This window comes from Balaenoptera borealis (assembly GCF_965194805.1).
Source record: "Balaenoptera borealis genome assembly, chromosome: 21".
In the NCBI taxonomy this organism is placed as follows: Eukaryota; Metazoa; Chordata; class Mammalia; order Artiodactyla; family Balaenopteridae; genus Balaenoptera; species Balaenoptera borealis.
The window spans coordinates 27165040-27183681 of NC_138880.1; the positions used below are offsets into that span (position 1 = coordinate 27165040).

The following is an 18642-nucleotide window of genomic DNA, read 5'->3' on the forward strand; positions in this document are numbered from 1 at the left end:
CCTCTCCTCCCTGTGGTGGGCGAAGTTAATTATCTGTTGATTTTCTATCTGAAATGAAACCCGTCTGGTTCTGTGGGGTAGAGTGTAATTCTGTGTGCAGGGCTTGATTCTCAGTGTTTAGGGAAAGTGCCAGGCACCATCCTTGCATCTGAGCTGAGAACTGCTCTCCTTCTGTCTGTCTGTTTCATGGATGGTAGCCTTCCCTCCTCCCCGCTTGATTGGAAAACCTTGTGGGCTCGTGATCATTTGTCGACTGCAAGTGTAGTCTGAAAAATGACCCTCGACTTTAAGCTATTCGGCCTCCTTAAGACTGCAACATTTCCGTATTTTTGTGTTCAAGGGTGTGCAGCTTGTTACCCTCTGCATCTGGTCAGCCCACTGCCCTCCCCCACGTAGGGAGAAGCAAAGCAGAGGAAGGGGTTTGGAAAAATCATTTTCTGCCTTTCTCTTTGGGCAAGAGTAGAGAGAAAGAGGACGCCAGAGGCCACAGAGGTGGGGCATTCAGCTAGACGGGCTCCAGCCACGGAGCTCCATAAGGGGATTCCCATCCCTACATCATTTACGTGGATTTTCCAGAAAGTTCTATAGGGGATTGAGTGCCTGGAGGCTCCATTCCCTTCAGGGAAAAGGTTATTTTAGCAAATGCCAGGAAGAAGGAGGGGAGAAATGCAAGAAGGTGGGTGCGATCTTGCAGACAGGGCAGACCCCGTCAGTTTGGAATCCCATCTATATGGGAAGCTTGTGTGTGGTCTAATTTATAAGTTGATTCCTGTGGTAATGTCTGGATGGAAGTGGTCAGGGACGTGAGAAGTGCCCTTAGGGAATATTTTCTTGGGGCCATTTGAGTCCCTTGATGCTATTGTCAAAGAGATTTTCAGTTAATTTTGGTGTGGCAAAAGCTTATTTAATGAATGAACATGGCCTGGGCAAATTGTAAGGATTTGTGGCTGATGGATGTTAGAATATATGCGTGAGGATGCATTTACAGCAGGATGTAACCTGGCCACAGGGCTTGTCCATTCTCACACAGCACAGACTGCTTTCCTCAGATCTGAGTATGTTTTATTTTCTGCAGGACCCTCTGCTTCTCCACTGAAGGTAGTCTGCACCGCAGAAGAAATAAGACTTCAGTGTTTCATGAAATATTTCAGCGAAGAAATGAAAGTGAACTGGTACCGCAAGTAAGTGTCCACGTGCCGTGGACTGTGGCCGTGCCATCCATGGGGCGGTGCCCAGGGCTCACGGCTGGGACACGCGCTCATAGCCAAGTCTGCTCAAGACTTTGTAGTTTTGAGAAATGATGACAGCCTTGGGCTCGGGGCGAGACCATCACAGAAACTGGGGCGGCGGGTGGTGGGGTGGAGAAGGAGAAAGATAAAGAAGTGCCTGAAGGTACTGGAGACAAAGTTCTTCAGTGTCTTGGTTTGGACAAAGGTGGTTTTACTGGTGACACACATTTTGTCTGGCATCCAGCAGAGCTAAAGGAAAAATAATATTCGGAAAAGATGCTCCAGATTTCCAGTCTGTTGGTTTCTCACTAGATTGATTAAAAAGAAAAGGACCAAAGCAAACTTAATTGTACGTAAAAGAAGAAAGCGAGAGAGATGAAGCCCTGTACAAACAGCAGGTTTTCTCTGTATTTCATGTCTGCTGCTGGTTGCCTGTCCAGGTGGGCATGTTTGCTACTAAAACACTGGAGACTCTCATTATGGTCACAGCGTGTGGACGAGTGCCTGCCCCCAGCCCCCTGGGGTCTGCCCTTCCGACCATCCCCCCAGGGTTATCTCTAACGCACCCCGTCAAAGGGGGAGGATGGATCGGGGCTCGTGGTGTCTGTCTCTAACCTGAGGACATGGGCAGTACTTGCAGGCCAAATTTTCAGTGATGTCCATATACCAAAATCGTCTGCTCCTCCACGGACTGGGACCTCAGAGTGTCCACGTCGTGCCTTTAGATGTTACTTTCCCTAATTAACATTTCAAAAGGCAAACTTCATGCTTATGACTACTTTACTTGTAAAAGCATTATTTAGGTGAATCTATTCGTGAGTAAATCGAAGTGCTGAATGGATAAATGTCTTGGGATATCTTTTTCCTATTTACATTTTGACGTGCTGTGCTTTTGTCTTAGATGTTATGATCAGAAGCATAAACTAAGAAGGTGTATTGACGACTTAGTGCATCTGTGTTTGGAATCCTGTGTCTCTGCTTTTTGTAGTTAGTATGGAAATCTGTATCGGGTGTAGTCACTGCAGATCCCATACTAAGGGGTTTGTGGGGAAGTGGCTTTTTCTAGAGGACTCTAATAACAGGAGCTTTGAAGACTGAAACTCTGGTGTAGTTTTGTGATGTAATCGTTGATAAGGATTTATTTTTTAAAACCGATGAGTAAATGTCTATTTCTAGCTGAATCAGACCTCTCCTGGAAAAGGAGAATGAATCACTTCCTTCTCTGGGCTTCTTTGTTATTTACAGCCTATCATCTTGCAGTAAGTTGTGTGCAGCTGTGATAAGTGTCTTATCGTCCCTGGTAAACGCGTCTGTCCCCTGCAGGAGGCTGCTGCTTCTCCAGCTTTGCCTCCCAGGGCACGGCTCGCTCTGTGCTGGGTGCCGGGCGTGCAGAGGTTAAATACATGCCACACCCCGCGTGAACACGTGCCCGGGCACGCGGGTACATGTATGTTGTGTTACTGTGTGTTATACACTTCACGCACATGATTTCATTTAACCCTCACAAAAGCCCTATGAGCTTGGTATTAATACATTTTCTAGATGTGAAAACTGAGGTTTTGCAAGAGGAAGAGAAATCATTCGTTCAAAGTCACACAACTAGTAAGTGAAAGAGCAGGGATCGAACGCTAGTTGGTCTGATTCTGGCCACTGCGGTGCTGAGGGCCATCCAGCCGAAAGGAGGGGACTGATTGCAGGCCGACAGACAGACTGAGAGATAAGGGCTCGGATCACATGTCTGCCTCATCAAAAAAGTTGTATCAGAAGAAACCATCCCTAGAGACCAACAGAGCTCGCGGTCGTGTTGCAGATTTCCACGGACTTCTGGAAGTGGTTGTTGCCACGCTTTCTCTTCTCCAAGCAGAATCAACACAAGTATTTCTTCAGTTCTTTAATAACTAAAATATAACCTTTAGTTATTTTTTACTACTTGACTATTAAATAGTATTCAATGCTATGTTAAACTTTATTTTATAGTTATATTCTATCACTGAAATATAACCTTGGTTATTTTTCACTATTTGACTATTAAATAAGTTCTTGTTAGACAACACTTGGAAAAATAGAGAATAATATAAAACATTTGTTGAAGTACAATCTGCGGGAGATCCCACATGCCGCGGAGCACCTAAGCCTTGCGCCACAACTACTGAGCCTGCGCTCTAGAGCCCGCGAGCCACGACTACTGAAGCCCACGCGCCTAGAACCCGTACTCCACAACAAGAGAAGCCACTGCAATGAGAAGCCCGCGCACCGCAACGAAGAGCAGCCCCTGCTCGCTGCAACTAGAGAAAGCCCGCGTGCAGCAACGAGGACCCAACACAGCCAAAAATAAATAAATAAATAAATAAATTTATTTATTTATTTTTTAAAAAAGAAAGAAATACAGTGTGCTGCTGGATGCTAAATGGCCCACCTAACAGAGTCAGGGACGCCCAGGGGAGACTCAAGCTGTGGACCTGAACATTCTGTGCTGATGAGTGGCGAGAAATCAATAGAGAATGATGAGGATGTGGGGAGATGTGGGCGTCAGCAAGGCCGATTGTTCTTTGATGAAATGCTGAGTAAGACGTCGAGGGCCACTTAGAAGAAGGGCTGAAACCTATTTCAAACGAGTTTAGAAGCATACAAAGGGGAACTCAGCAGACATGTCCCTTCGCAAAAGGATTTTGTTCTCTTGCTCAAAGGTGAAATTACTCTGTCATCGAGGAAGGGCTAGACCTCAAATTGCTAAGTATGGACCACTGAAGACTTAGAAACATCACAGCCACTGAAGACGCCACGTGGCCTCTTTATAGAAGGAAACACTTTGGATTTTAATTCAACCTGGGAAATTTCGCATGCAGAGGCCCCTGAAATCTCAGTGAAGCCTGGAGCTCCCTGGGGGAGGGGAGATGCGGGGCCGCCGTCCAGGTGCGCCCACCACCCCTCCCCACCCTCTCCTCCAGCCCCTCCCCACCCCCTGCAGGGACCCATCTCCTGGGTTTCTTTCGCACAAATGAGCAGACACACCTAGGCTTTCTTCCATCTTCCTCTTTCTTACCTTAACGTAAGATGTTTTAAATTTAGTTGGGAGTGAAGGGATTTGGTCATGTTTTGTGATCAAATAATAAAACCAAGGAAGAGGTTTTATCCGACTTGGCCCATTTAAATCCCAAAACAGTAACAAGTAGTCCTTCAAGCCAAAGTCACTGTCTAGGGGGTAGCAGTGATAACAAATTCAATGCAGCCAGCAGCTGTGCTTTGCTACCAGGACTTGTTTGCCTTCTTATAAGTTGGCTAATTCAGCAGAAGCCAGCCGTAGCGGGTGTAGGGTGAGGGTGGGACTGCTGATCAGGGAGGGTTCTGGAATTTACCCCAGGGGTGGAGCCAGGCTGGGGGCTCTGAGCTGGGAGGGGGAGCCAGGTTGGGGGGGGGTGTCTGCTGCCAGCCCTCTGCTGGCTGGTGGCTTCACATGGTGTCTGGGAACAACATTTCTGCCCAGTCCAGCAAGGCGTCGGGGCTGTGACAGAGGCGGGGTCAGAACTCAGGTCAGGGGTTAGGATGGAAGGCGGGTGGCACCTTTCTGGAGCTGAGCTCAGGGTCACGCGCCAGGCTGTGCACATGCTGGCTCAGGGGGCCGTGGGCTCCTGCGCCAGAGCCCAGAGGGGGTTAGGGCTCTGAGAAGGGTGCCCAGCGGGTTGCGTGTGGTTTGGCGTTCGGTGGACGCCTCCTCCAGTTCAGCATGTACCCCTCGTCCTGGCTGTGCTGATACCGCAGTAATTCTCCTTTTGTGACTGGATCGTTTCACTCAGCATAATGTCCTCCAGGCCCATCCATGTTGTAGCAGTGTCAGAATTTCCTCCCTTTTTAAGGCTGAATAATATTCTATTATATGGATGGACCACAGTTGGTTTATCCATCATCTGTCGATGGACACTTGGGTTGTTTCTACCTTTTGGCTACCGTGAGTCATGCTGTTATGAACATGAGCGTACGAATATTTGTTGGAGCCCCTGCTGTCAATTCTTTTGGGCGTGCATCCACCGGATCACATGGTGACTCTATTTTTAACTTTTTGAGCAGAAAAATGCCATACTGTCTAGAGTATTTGATAGTCTATTACCTATTACCAACAAGCATATGTTAAACCACAAGGTATCTTTAAAAACTAAGTATCAGATTTAATTTCAGAAGGTTTTCAGAGCTGAGCTGCTGATATAGTTAGTAAATGTGTAATATCCAGAACAATCTATGATGACATCAGCTCTAGCAAGTTAGAGGAGGCTCCCCCGGAAAGATGTGTAATATTACCCCGCGGGTATCTTACATATAATATGAGATTCTAAATTGAGTATGTCCCTGTGACTTTTTCAAAGCGATGCTAAGATTGCATCAAGTGAGCACATGAGGGTTGGCGGGAGTGAGGAGATGGCCTGGCTGCGTATCTGGGAGCCCACCGAGAAGGACAAAGGGAAATACACCTTCGAGATTTTTGACGGCAAAAATAACCATCAGCGGTCCCTCGACCTGTCTGGTAAGATCATTATTCTTTAGTACCTAATAATTCTGTACTTAGGGATTACCTTAGTGATCAAGGATCCTGAGAGGGAAACAATCTGATTTTACCATTTTCCTTCAGAGAAGATTACTTGATTCATTTGGCTATTTCATTAAGCAAACCAGTCAGTTTTCATTAAGCAAACTCATGAGCAGAGCAGCTAAGGGAATGAATAAAAGCCGAACACGTTCAAACGGTTACTGATGTACAAAATATTTCCTTGCAGCTTTTGATGAAGCACTTGCCGAATTCCAGCGGCTCAAGTAAGATTTGCATGCTTGGCTATTATGTTTCCGTCTGGGGTCCAGTTGACGTGGTGTCATTTTGGCTGAGTGTGGGAACATCTATGGATGTCTGGCTGACCCAAGGAATGTGATACTCCTAGGAACTGGGATAAAAATAACAATTAAGCCATTCAGTATCTAGAAGAAGGCATTCTTCCAAACTAAATGCATCTATCAGTTAATTGTAGAGTTATAATAACCCTGGGTTAATTTAAATGAATTTAAATGCTGAATTTCTGAAATAGGTATAATTATAACAACACATCACACAGAGCAATTTTTTAATGTTATATATTTAGGTTCTTTTTTAAGACTTTCTATTTCTGGGGCAGTTTTAGGTTCACAGCAAAATTGAGAGGAAGGTACGGAAAATTCTCATTTCTTTTTAGCTGAATAATATCCCAGTGTTTAGAGCAACTTTTTAAAGAATAACTGGGGGATTTCTAAACGTGTGTCTAAATTTTAGAGCATCCGACACCGAGAACACTCTTTGTCCCATACTAGGTTATTCAGTAAATATTTGTTGAATGGATGAATGGACGATTTAGGTAGATCAAATACCAACATTTTCAAAAATATCTAAAAATCTCCAATGTAATCTGGTGAAAAAAGAAACTTTTCTGTGAGTTTTATCAGCTGGAAGACAGGGCAGCGGGAAACGGCAGGAAAAGTCCATACATACGGGTCCTCAGACCCTGTGACCCGAATGCGTTCTTCTAGGAGAAGCAAACACGTTTCCTTCTTCATTTTGCTTTCATCTCTAGCAAACCTCTGAAATGTGTGATGCTTTTGGTTGATAGCATTTGCTCATGACTCTTTTATTATTTATTATTCTCTCTGCCCCCCTTTAATTTTCAGGTCAGCTGCTTTTGCAGAGAAAAGTAAGTACATGTTAGATTATAACAAGCACAAAATATTATTTTGGGTGGGACAGAGGGTCTGTACTTAAGAGTGTTCATTTTGTGCATTAAATGATAGACAGCGAACCCTGTGGCCCGCTTGGAAACCCTCAGGACTGTCCACAGCCCCTGCTTCCCCAAAGCCCGCCTTCCAGCTCCCCTTCCTCCCCCCTCCCCCCTCCCTGGCCTCCTTTCTGCCTTCACCTTCCGCCACCTGTTCTGTGTCCTTTTACGAGCTGCTCAGTCAGGAGCGGCCGCCGGGGGAGGCTCAGGACAGGCCCAGGAAGGACGGTTTGTTGGGCTCTCGGGTCCTAGAGGCAGGGCCACGCCGGGCACGTGGGGGGATGGCCAGGGGGTCAGGGGGGCAGAGGACAGGGCAGAGGGAAGACTGAGGGCACGGCCTTTACTGGGGTTTCCAGGGGAAAGGCAGACGGGGCGGGGGGAACACGTACGATTGGCTGGTTTTAGTGATTTTGCTGGGCTTTGGGTGACAGGGCTGTCCCGAGCCTCTGGGCACCTGGCCTGGGTGTTTCGGGCAGAGGAGTGTCACCTCCCCAGGGGCGGGGCAGGCGGAGGAGGCCGGGCCTGGCCGGCTGTTGGCATAGGTCACAGGCGGGCTCCTGGCTGGGCCCTTGGCTGGCGGGGGGTTGTCTCTGCCCAGCCAGACGGGACTTACGATGTCAGAGCATCACAGTAGACAGAAAATGAAAATATACCTGCAATACACCCCCCTGCAAAATCCCCTCTCCAGAGGCCTGGCCCCCAATTCTCGACTAAGTTACAGAAGGACGGGGTCTGCCCTGTGTTGAGCCCCTGGTGAGACCTTCCTCCTCACGCCCGGCTCGCAGCCGCGTTTCCTCTCGACCGTTTCACGACCCCTGCGCTCGGAGTCACTTACTCCCTGCTCCCACCCTGCACCTTAGCACGGGTCCCCCTACCGTGTGCCTTGCCCTGTGTCCTCTCCCGGGCCAGCGCTCCCCTCCCAGCTCCTCTTGTGCCCCTCAGTGCTCAGCCCAGGGCCCGAGCCCCAGGATCGTCCCCGTGGACGGTTTTCTCAGCCGAGTCGCTTTGCTCTTGCAGATTGCGGCAAGGTGCTCGGCGGCTTACCCGACGTGGTGACCATAATGGAGGGAAAGGTGAGGGCAGGCAACGGGGTGCCCAGGGAGGGCGGCCGACGTGGGGGGCCCCCACGGCAGGCCCAGTGCCAGCAGCCGGGGTGGGGCGTCCTGGGTCCTGCTGGGCCCAGGCTGCCTCTGGGAAACTTGTGTCCTCAAAGGAGGGAATAGTCTAACCCTCCGAATGCACACAGAGCACCTTTCCCACCACGGGGAGACACATTACATGGTGTGTTTGTGACACCTGGTGTTTCCAGCCCCGGTGTCCACCTGGCTCTGACGCCACGGGTCCCGGGGCCAGTCGAGGGCGTGAATGAAGGGGCAGGTGGGCCACACCCACACCCTCGCCCACGCGACCCACCCGCCTCGTGTGAAGGTGGGAGCCGCCTTGTCAAGTGTGAAATAAAAAGAGCAATCTCTGCTCCAATTGTCAAGGTCATTTTGGGGTGTATAATGGAAGCCATTTATTGGAGTGCTAATCGGTCACCTGTCACTGGAATTACTGATATCTAATTGATACTTCTCTGGGTGCTTGAGTGATTCTATCTCAGTGTCACAGGGACATAGCTACTTGAGAGAATTTTTATTAGGCCAAAACACGAAAACGTAGAGCCCTTTTCTTTAGCAGCTGAGGAAAACCTGGCGAGCTGTACCTGGAGGTCATGGATTGAGGATTAGCACTAGTTTTATTTTATCCTGGACCGAAAGCATGCTTTGCTAAGTGTCCACACACTAGTTTTATTTTATCCTGGACCGAAAGCATGCTTTGCTAAGTGTCCACAATGCAGTTTATCATAAGACAACGCAGTCTCTGGATTTGCCAGAAGAACTGGTAAAGGGAACCCATGAGTCTGAATATAAAGGAAATTTAGAACCAGGCTAAAAATATCTACCGGAAAACCCAGAGCTTGATTACCTTCAAATTCTTTAATCAACTTACGCATGGATTAGATCTGGGAATAAATAGAAAAGATTACCTTTGAATCTTCTCTCCAGCTGCCCCAGGAAGCTGTGAACTTCCTGCTCTTTTTGGATCCCTGGTGTCTAGTGTGGTGCCTACATACGTAAAGAGCGTGTTGACTAAATAAATGTCCTGAAGGGCAGATCAGTAGCCGAGTGGGTGGAGGGCCCAGGCTGCTCGGAGGCCGCCAGGCTTTTCTTTCTCTAACTCTCCCCTCTCTGCCCACCCTCCCCCCAAGACCTTGAACCTGGCCTGCACGGTGTTCGGGAACCCAGACCCGGACGTGGTGTGGTTCAAGAACGACAAGGTCATCGAGCTGAGCGACCACTTCGTGGTCAAGGTGGAGCAGTCCAAGTATGTCACCGTGACCATCAAGGGTGTGACCTCCGAGGACTCGGGCAAGTACAGCATGCACGTCAAGAACAAGTACGGGGGCGAGAAGATCGACGTGACGGTCAGCGTGTACAAGCATGGGGAGCAGATCCCCGACGTGGTGCTGCCCCAGCAGGCCAAGCCCAAGCTCATCGCCGCGTCCACGCCCTCGACCACCCAGTGAGGGGCGGCCCAGGAGCCAGATGGCGCGGGTGCTTGTTCCCAGCAGGTGACGAGGGCCCGCGACATCCAGCGTGGCTTGATAGTCAATCGTGCGTTACGGTTTTAGTCTTCGTGTTTGGTGGTTAGGGGTTTCTGTCCTTCTAAGTGGAAACGCGAATGTTTTCCGGGAGGCTGCACCGCTGTGTCTGCAGGTGCTGGGCGGGGTGGGTTGGAGGTGAGCTGACATTGCCCTGGGGTCGTGCCCTCTAGTGCCCTCAGGCCTAGGGGCGCTGAAATGCTGGTGGGACAGCGTGTGTGCCTCGTACTCCCAGCTCTCTCTTGCTTCAGGTGAATAAAACTTTCAAAGGCAACTTGCAGTGTCTCTCCTGTACCATCGCGTCCCCAGCACATCTGCCTGCTCCCCTCTGGCTTGTTTAATTATGGGTCACGGTGCAGCTTCACAGCTGGAACAAGCGGGTGATGCACCCCAAGCCGGGAGCCTGGGGCGGGGACCAGACCCCCAGCACAGCCCGCTACCCCCAGCAGCTTCCCTGTCAGGACTTGGGCCCGAGGCTACTGGACTGGGAAGGTGACGTCTCGTGTGGGCTTAGAAATGTCCACTGGGTGTAAAATCACTGTCGGGAAAACAAAATACGTAGATGGCCGCGTGCTTTTTGAGTGTGTTAATTAAGGCATTTCGAAGGGAAGAAAACGCTTTTGAAACGATCACAGTAGTGGTCATGGGAGGAAACGTGAAACTTGGCCATTTACAGAAGATCTCTTGGTGAAGATTTAAAAATGTGTGGGATGAACATATCCTTTCTTTGAACTTTTCTCCCTTTTTTGGAAAGAGGCTGAAATTCCTCTGGCATAAAAATCCTATCTCCGTATTTTAGTTTTGTATTAAACATATTGCTCCGTAACAGAGAAAGCTTTGAGAGTCCAGAATATTCTCTCTCTGTGTCATTAAGGCCAATCCAAACTCTATGACATTGGGTTATATTTTCCTAAGGTAATCAAAGAAATCCTGACATGTAAGTACGTCCCTCCCTCATAACGCCAGCCAGCTGAGCAGGCTTCTGTGAGTCTCGATACAAATTTTTAAAATCATTTTTACCTCTTCTGTTGTACAGGTGATCTTTAGCTGAGCTTCTTATTACTGCAAAGTCCACCAGTGTTTCCAAGAACATCGTTGGCAAGGGTAGGCCCAGGCAGATTTCTCTATATTTGACCTTTATTTAGTTAGAAAGAACTTGCTTATTTTTTAGTTCAAGTAGTCATTTTTGTTTAGCCGTGGTAAAATTCCCTCTGGGTCCCAAGCCCTGAGAATCTGGGGCCGATGGGGTTCCTGGTCTGAGTCCAAAACCTGAGAAAAAGGCGCTCCGAAGTCGAGGGCAGGAGCAGACCGGACTTCGAATTCCGTTTCTCCACCTCTTCGTTCTATTCGGGCTCTCAGAGGATTGGATGCAGACGCCCGCGCTGGGGAGGGTGATCTTCACTCAGTCTGCAGATTCAAACGCTGATCTCTTCCAGACACACGACCTCACAGACACGCCCAGAAACACTGTTTTCCCAGCTCTCTGGGTACCCCTCAGCCCTGCCCAGGTGACACACAAAATCAGCCAGCCCACCACCACAGGGTGCAGCGGCCTCCCCGGGGGGCACGTCCAGAAGCACGATATCCCACCGTCCTTCACTGGAAGTGGAATTTCCCCGGACGACCCGGGGTAGCTGCTCTGTCTGTGTCCCTGTGCAGCTCACAGGCCGCCGTCTGTGGGGGCACTTTAGGACCAGGTAAACACCCTTCTCCTCGGCGCTTTCCCACCCGGATTTAGCGCGCACAGATAAGTCTCTGAATCCATCTTCCTTCCGAGGGTTGAGGAGGGTGGTGTTTCTGACAGCCGCACCCTCCAGGCTTCTTACTCAGCATCCGGCTCTGAGCAAGGGTCCCCTCCCCGTCGGGCGTGGGTTTACGTGTTGTGCTTATGTCTATGTGAATGTCTATATTTATCATCTTCACATTGGACCCACGGATTCCTATTTTATTCAGTGGATTGTAATATCTTACTGTCCTTATTTATTCTTATTCCCAACTTGTCCAGATTCAGCTTGAATACCGTGTTCTGTGTTTGGCACCTGGTGTGGGGAGTCTCCTTTCTGGGGGTTTTTGTCTGGGTGTCACCCGTACCTCCGACCTCTCAGCGTCCACAGGCTGGAATTTTGTGAGGACTTTCCTCCTGGTCATTTGAAGTTTGCGGTGACCTTTGTCCCCTCATACCGAAGATGTCAAGTTCACATGTGGCTTCATTTTCATTCCTGCCTCAGTATGAAAGCTTGTGATGAGACACATCTGCTTCTGTTTCACGACCTCAGGCCTTGGTAAGGACGACTCCTTGCAGAAACGCGGTGCGTGGAGCCCAGGTCCAGCACCGAGTTCCAGCTCAGCGAACGGCCAGCTTTTTATTACGGGCAAGTCATTTGGATTCTTTTCTTTGGAAAACATAATATTTAATTATCATAGCATAAGGTACTCTTTTTTTTTTAAGGTAGAATAAACGTTTAATAAAAACATAAAACACAATCAGACACAAAGACAGATGAAAATACCCTCCCATGTACCTTTTCTTTTTTTTTTTGCAATCCTATCATAAATGGTATACATTTTTTTATACAGCAGGTTCTTATTAGTTACCTATTTTATACATATTGGTGTATACATGTCAATCCCAATCTCCCAATTCATCACCCCCCAACCCCGCACTTGGATTATTTTGTCTTGTTTTCTTGTATCTACAAAAATGGAGGAAAATGATGCCTTTTACAAGTGAGTGTGGTATGTATTCTGATAGCTCAGTTATAGAAAGTGAATTTCAGATTCATATGATTATGAAATGTGGTAGGTGAGGGTGGATTGGGGGCTTTTAAAGAAATCAACCCTCAGTTAAAAATGTCTAGTTCTCTGGCCACCTCATGAGAATTGTTAGGTATAAATGCATATGAATCAACCATGGAAGAAGGCTTCATCTGGGAGGAGAACAGGTTGAGCAGGTGGGAACGTAAAGGATTGAAGTGTGACTCGGCATCTGTAAAAATGAAGCTTCACCAAACTGATGATGTTACCAGACATCAGCTTCCAGTACTGAGACAGGACCTACTAAGGGGACCACAGACTGAAACATTGTTTTGTAGCTTAAACATTCCTGCTAGCTGCTTATCACCCAGAGAATGTGTCACTGCTTCTGGGTGTACGTTCAAAGGGAGCGAAATCACTGTCTTGAAGAGATACCTGCACCTCCATGCTCCCTGCAGCGTTATTCACAATAGACAAGACATGGCAACAACCTGGGTGCCCATCAAGGGTGAGTGGAGAAGGAAGATGTGATGCATATTTGTGAACACACACACACACACACACACACACAATGGAATTCTGCTCAGCCATAAAAGAGAATAAAATGTTGCCATTTGCAAGGACACGGATGGACGTCCTGGGCATTATACTCAGTGAAAGAGCCAGGCAGATGAAGACACACGTGAAATTTAAAGAAGCTGAACTCAGCAACAGAGAGTAGAATGGTGGTTACCAGGGGCTGGGGGGGTGAATGGGGAGATGTTGGTCAAAGGGCACAAACCTCCACTTACAAGATGAATAAGTTCTGGGGGGTCTAATGCACAGCATGGCGACTACAGTTGATCATACTCCATTGCATATTTGAAAGTTGCTAAGAGATTAAATCTCAAATGTCCTCACCACAAAACAGAAATAGTAATTATGTGATTTGAGGCTATGGCGGGGTCATCATTTTACAGTAGACACACTGTGTCAAATCATCCTACATCTGAAACTCATGCAATGTTATACATCAATCATATTTCAATACACCCAGGGGAAACGTCTGTGTTAACTCGTTCAACTCACGTGGGAAATACAGAGATTTTGCATCTTCTAAAACTGGGCATTGAGATTGCCCATATCCGATTTTTAAGCAATAATTTTGAAGTTACCTCATTCACGTTCACCTCTCTGCCCTCAGGCCTGGCCAGAATGAAGCTGCGTGGGGTGAGAAAGCGAGCCCGAGGTTCCTATCCGGGAACGCTGTGTTTTCAAGCATCAGAAGGGCTTTTTGGCAAAAGCAGGGCTTCCTGCAGTCAGAACGTCCAGGACCAGGGCGGGTCCTGATTGCGTAGGATTCAGTCCCCCTCACCTTCTGTCAGATGAATCCTGAACACCAACGCCCTTCCTAAAAGAATCCGCCACTTTCTTTAGTCAATAAACATGAAAATGAAGCCCATTGCTTATGCTGATGCCACCTGCATTTCCGTTTTCAGAAAAGGAGGCCCATGCTGGATAGTTACCTCTATGGTGGAGAGTGTGACTGATGCCATTACTAGGGCTTGAATTTCATACGTCTGCCTCATTCAGCCCGTGACAAATGTGCCGCTTTCAGTAAAACGTGTGTGTTTTTTCCATGAAACGTTTTCACCCAGAAGTGCAGTGAGAATCCACATGTGAACGTTAATGACTTAGAAAATTAAAAACCATAAATAGATTGAGAAATTAAAATTCATAAAAAGTACACTCGCATTAACGAAACATGAAACAAATGAACAGACGCATATTTGTGACACATCTGAGAGTGTCTCATTAGTGGGTGGATATTTATGAAAGTGTTTTTTAAAAAATGGATTCAAACAATTTTTTAACTAAATGAAGGTCGGTTTGTGTGTCTATCAACGGGGAAAAAAGTCGGTAACTGGAGAGCGAAGGCTTTGTTTCTACTTCACAGAAAGTTGTTTCTCACGTTTGGGGTTCTGGGCGAGTGCTTGAGAGAAGTTGGGGTTCTGTTAAGGTGGGCTTCGAGCAAGGGTGAGAGCTGCATTAGGAATGTGATCAAGGACACAGGGAAGTTGGGGTGCCTTCGCATTCTCAGGGGGAGAGGTAAGGGGGGCTGTCTATGGAGGTCAGACCAGCGCGGTTCTCCTGATTTTCTCCAGGAGTCGGGGAGTCTAGGCCTGGCGGGGTCTGACCTCAGCTCACCTTTCCACTCTGGAGGTTGGGAAAGAAGGTCCTCAGCAGATGGTCAGGCGGCGTCAAGAGAGGAAGGTCCCACTTTGTGTTCTGTGTTTTGTTTTTTTTTAAATTGATTTACTGGTTATTATGTGATTGTTGGACAGTTATGAAAAACCAATAGGAAGATGTCAGAGGTCACATTAATTTCATGAAACCACTTTGTGGTCTTACCGCTGGACTGATCCCGTCCACCGGGGTCAGCCGACGGCCCACCAGTTCCAAAGTGTCTTCTCTTTAAACTGTCTGGCAATTTCCAGACTCTGACCCAGACGGCCCTACGGCTGCCCTCCGTTTGGTGACCTTAGGCAGGCTTCCCCCCGACTCGACTCGAGCCTGTGACTCCCTCAGAGATGCAGGGAAGCCTTCCCCCGGCCTCCTGCCGGTTTCACAGCCCGGGCCCTGGAGCCCCTCTGCGATGCGACCGTCAGGGGGACAGGGCCCCGTCTCCCAGTCTCTGTGGGCGTCAGAATGTCACTCCAGGGGGCTCCCAGTGGCAGCCACAGCCCGGGGAGTTCAGGTCAGATTTGCCGCCGGTTGGTTTATTCTTCAGAAATAAGGATCCCTCTTCTTCCCCCCAGCCCTTCCTCCCTCCCTTCCCCCTCCCCCCACCATGTCCCTGTTTAATCTCCCAGCCCCTCTGCACCGAGGGGGCCAGAGCTGTGAGGACACCGGCCCTGCCATCCACGCACCAGGCGCCGGGCACAGTCACCGACCCAGGTCCTCCTCCGTCCGCTGTGAAACGGAGACAGTGGTGGGACCTGACCCGCAGGTTCCGTATGAAGCTTGGTGGTCACGTGACGAGCACAGAGAAGGCGCTGAGGCCGGTGCCTGCTGCACAGCAAGGGCTGCGTCCGTGCTTGCTCTCACGGTGACCGTCACTGTGTGACTATTTAATATTAACATTTAATATTTAACCCAGATTACTTTCCTCTTGACTTTTTCCCCTCTTTTTCCTCATCCACACTTTGTTGCTTTTTCTCAACCATCTTTTCTGTGACTTGATGTAAAATCTGAGGCCGTGCTTCACCATTTCTCTTCAGGGACGTTTTCCGCGCGTCGGGGCCCGTCCCCGTCCTTCGCGGTCGCTCGCGTGGAGCTGCGGAGCCGCGGGACGGTGTCTTCCTCTCCGTCTCCGTGCTCCCTAAACACTCATTTTAAACTGAGGCCGCGGGGATGCTGGGCTTTGCACCTCCTTTCCTTCAACGTGGTGGTTTTGCGGCCTTAGCCGTAGACGAGGGGATTGTGGGTAATCAGTGGCAGTAGTTCCATAGCGACATGGGTCACGCTTACCTCTCCATCACGGACGTTCACAGGGCACTGCAGGTCGCACCGTGGCTCTGGTGTGAAGCAGTGCCCCACGCCGGGCCTCACACTTCTCTCCACTTGGTGCCACGATCACACGCAAACACACGGCGGGATCAGCCTCACACACCAGCCTGGCGACCGTGGTCCCTCCAGGCAGTGGCAGCCGGTGCCACGGGAGCTCCCGTGACCTGTGACCCCTCGGGCCGCAGCTCAGAGATGCAGCACGGCCGCCCGCGGGCAGGGGGACAGGATGGTGGCCGGTCACTCAGAAGGCAGGTGGGGCTGAAAGGATGCACTACCGGCAGGGTTTTTATAGAAGCCTTTGCTTTCCTCGCGTCACCTCTGATGTGCATCTTGTTTGCTGGAAAAAGAACTCAATATAACAGCCTTTGCAAGGCCCGCGTCTCCGCGGCGCTGGCTTTTAAGCTCAGATGAGCACTGCCGGCTTCAAACGGTTTCTCTGTCCTCAGTGCAGATCTGCCCCAGACCCAGGTTCAGCCCCTTTCTGCCGGCACTCTCTCGGCTGCGTTCCCACAGTTCCCACTTGGAGTGAAGTGATGAGATAAGCCAGCTCTTAGAGATAATAGTTCTCAGCCTCCGGAACAAGCTCTCAATGCTAAATTAATGAACGTGGAGAAAGCTCTCCCAGCCAGTTCCTGTGCTCGGGGCCCTGAAACCTCTAGATGGCACTCGGAGAACAGGTACCGAACGCCTGCCTGCACGGGCAAACCGGATCCATCTTTTTGATGCAAACACATCGCTTAGTGAATGGAAGATTATTAAAGGCGTTATGCTTATCCCAGTGACAAGGACAGGTCCGGCAAATTACTGTGTCCAGGAAATAGCAGGTCATTGTGAGGGCAATAATATAGCCTCTTAATCTTCACGTGGTACACATTAGAAGGAATAAAACATACCTTGTGAGATATTACAAGGCTCTTACTACATCAGTGAAGTCATAAAAAGATGTGATCTATCTATACATTAAGTTTGGGGTATGAATGTTAAATATTCCGTGTTTCATAGAGGCATGTCAAACGCTGCAGATGCCCTCATTTTTCAAAGCAGTGAATTACAGCATTGGAATTTTTCCCATGATGATGGGAAGCAAATTATGCTGTGGAGCTGTCGGGTGAGGGTGTGGGATCTGAACCAGAGGAGTTTCTGGATCTTCGGGGAGCTGTGGTCACCCAGGTGCCCTTGTTTGTCCTTGAGCACTTTCTCAATGGTTGCCCTGCTTCTCGATTTTTCAAAGGACTTTTTCCCAATGCATGTTTGGGAGAGGAAGCTGCCAGGGGGGCATTAGCAATCCCTATCACCTTTTGTCTGGAGGAGTTTCTGGATCTTCGGGGAGCTGTGATCACCCAGGTGCCCTTGTTTGTCCTTGAGCACTTTCTCAATGGTTGCCCTGCTTCTCGATTTTTCAAAGGACTTTTTCCCAATGCATGTTTGGGAGAGGAAGCTGCCAGGGGGGCATTAGCAATCCCTATCACCTTTTGTCTGGAGGAGTTTCTGGATCTTCGGGGAGCTGTGATCACCCAGGTGCCCTTGTTTGTCCTTGAGCACTTTCTCAATGGTTGCCCTGCTTCTCGATTTTTCAAAGGACTTTTTCCCAATGCATGTTTGGGAGAGGAAGCTGCCAGGGGGGCATTAGCAATCCCTATCACCTTTTGTCTCATAGTGGACAAACATGGTTAGTTTTGGGGATCTCTAATTTTTAATTTTTATTGCCCCTTGGACGTATAGTTAAATAAGAAATGGAACAAAAGATTACACATAACAATCTCTCTTTTTTTTTTCCTGGCTTAAGATAGCTGAAAATCCATTTAAACCTCATTTTCGCATAGAACTATGATGGTATTTTTTAAACAAAGGGGGCATATAAAAGAGGTACATTAAAGGGGTATATTAAAAACGAAAATGAAGATAAACAATCCCCACTCAATTCAGCTTTATGACGCCAAGGCCACACCACGTCTGCTCTTCTGCTTCCTCTTCTTCACTCCGCTCCCTGCTCCAGCTCTCACTCACCAGCCACACTAACGTATCTGCTTTTATTTTATTAAAGATGTTCCTCCGCTTCTCCAGTAATGCAAACATCGTTTCTTTCGTTGTTTTTAATACATTGCTGTAGAAAAGTGGTGAACACAGCGTCGCGGGGAGAGCTCAGGATCTAGTCCTGGCTCTGTTGGAACCCAGCTGCACAGCAACCTTGGGCAAATCTTTATCTTTCTGTGCCTCAGTTTACCTATCTGTAAAAGTGGGACCAGCAGTTCTCCAACTGAGCTCCATCCATGTACCACAGGGGTATCGCTGCATCACCAGCTCCCCAACACACTTCGGGCCCCGCCATCATGACGCTCAGCTTTCGGCTCGTATGTGGGACTTTCCAAAAGACTCCTTTTCAACAGGTTCTTGGGATTTTTCAGGCAGTTCAAAAGTTTCCTAAAGTACTTCTCAGATCTGAACTTTAGGACATCAGCTTCTCGTCTGTCGTTTTGACGAGGAGTCAGTTCAATATCTCAGCTGCCAGCCAGTGGGCGCGCGGAGGGCAGATGCGGTGCAGGCGCAGCTGGGCTGGGCAAACACACCTGCGTGCCGCCGGAGGCGTGGTGGAATCTGGGCTCCAGCAGGTTCTCTGGCTTCAGGGACGGCTCCTACCCCCAGGATGCCCATGCTTTTGGCTTTGTTCCCACGTCCTAGT

General features: G+C 48.9%; 1 protein-coding gene across 1 annotated transcript in view; it reads left to right on the forward strand.

Moving 5' to 3' along the window:
- Positions 1 to 9933, forward strand: part of MYOM2 (myomesin 2) — an 81159-nt gene extending 71226 nt beyond the window's left edge. The window contains exons 32-37 of the mRNA XM_082375162.1: positions 1076 to 1181; positions 5588 to 5745; positions 5996 to 6032; positions 6912 to 6934; positions 8033 to 8088; positions 9267 to 9933. Of these exons, the coding sequence (XP_082231288.1) occupies positions 1076 to 1181; positions 5588 to 5745; positions 5996 to 6032; positions 6912 to 6934; positions 8033 to 8088; positions 9267 to 9584 (698 nt within the window). The 3' untranslated portion in view covers positions 9585 to 9933. The remainder of the gene's footprint in view (positions 1 to 1075; positions 1182 to 5587; positions 5746 to 5995; positions 6033 to 6911; positions 6935 to 8032; positions 8089 to 9266) is intronic.
- Positions 9934 to 18642: the final 8709 nt, after the last annotated feature.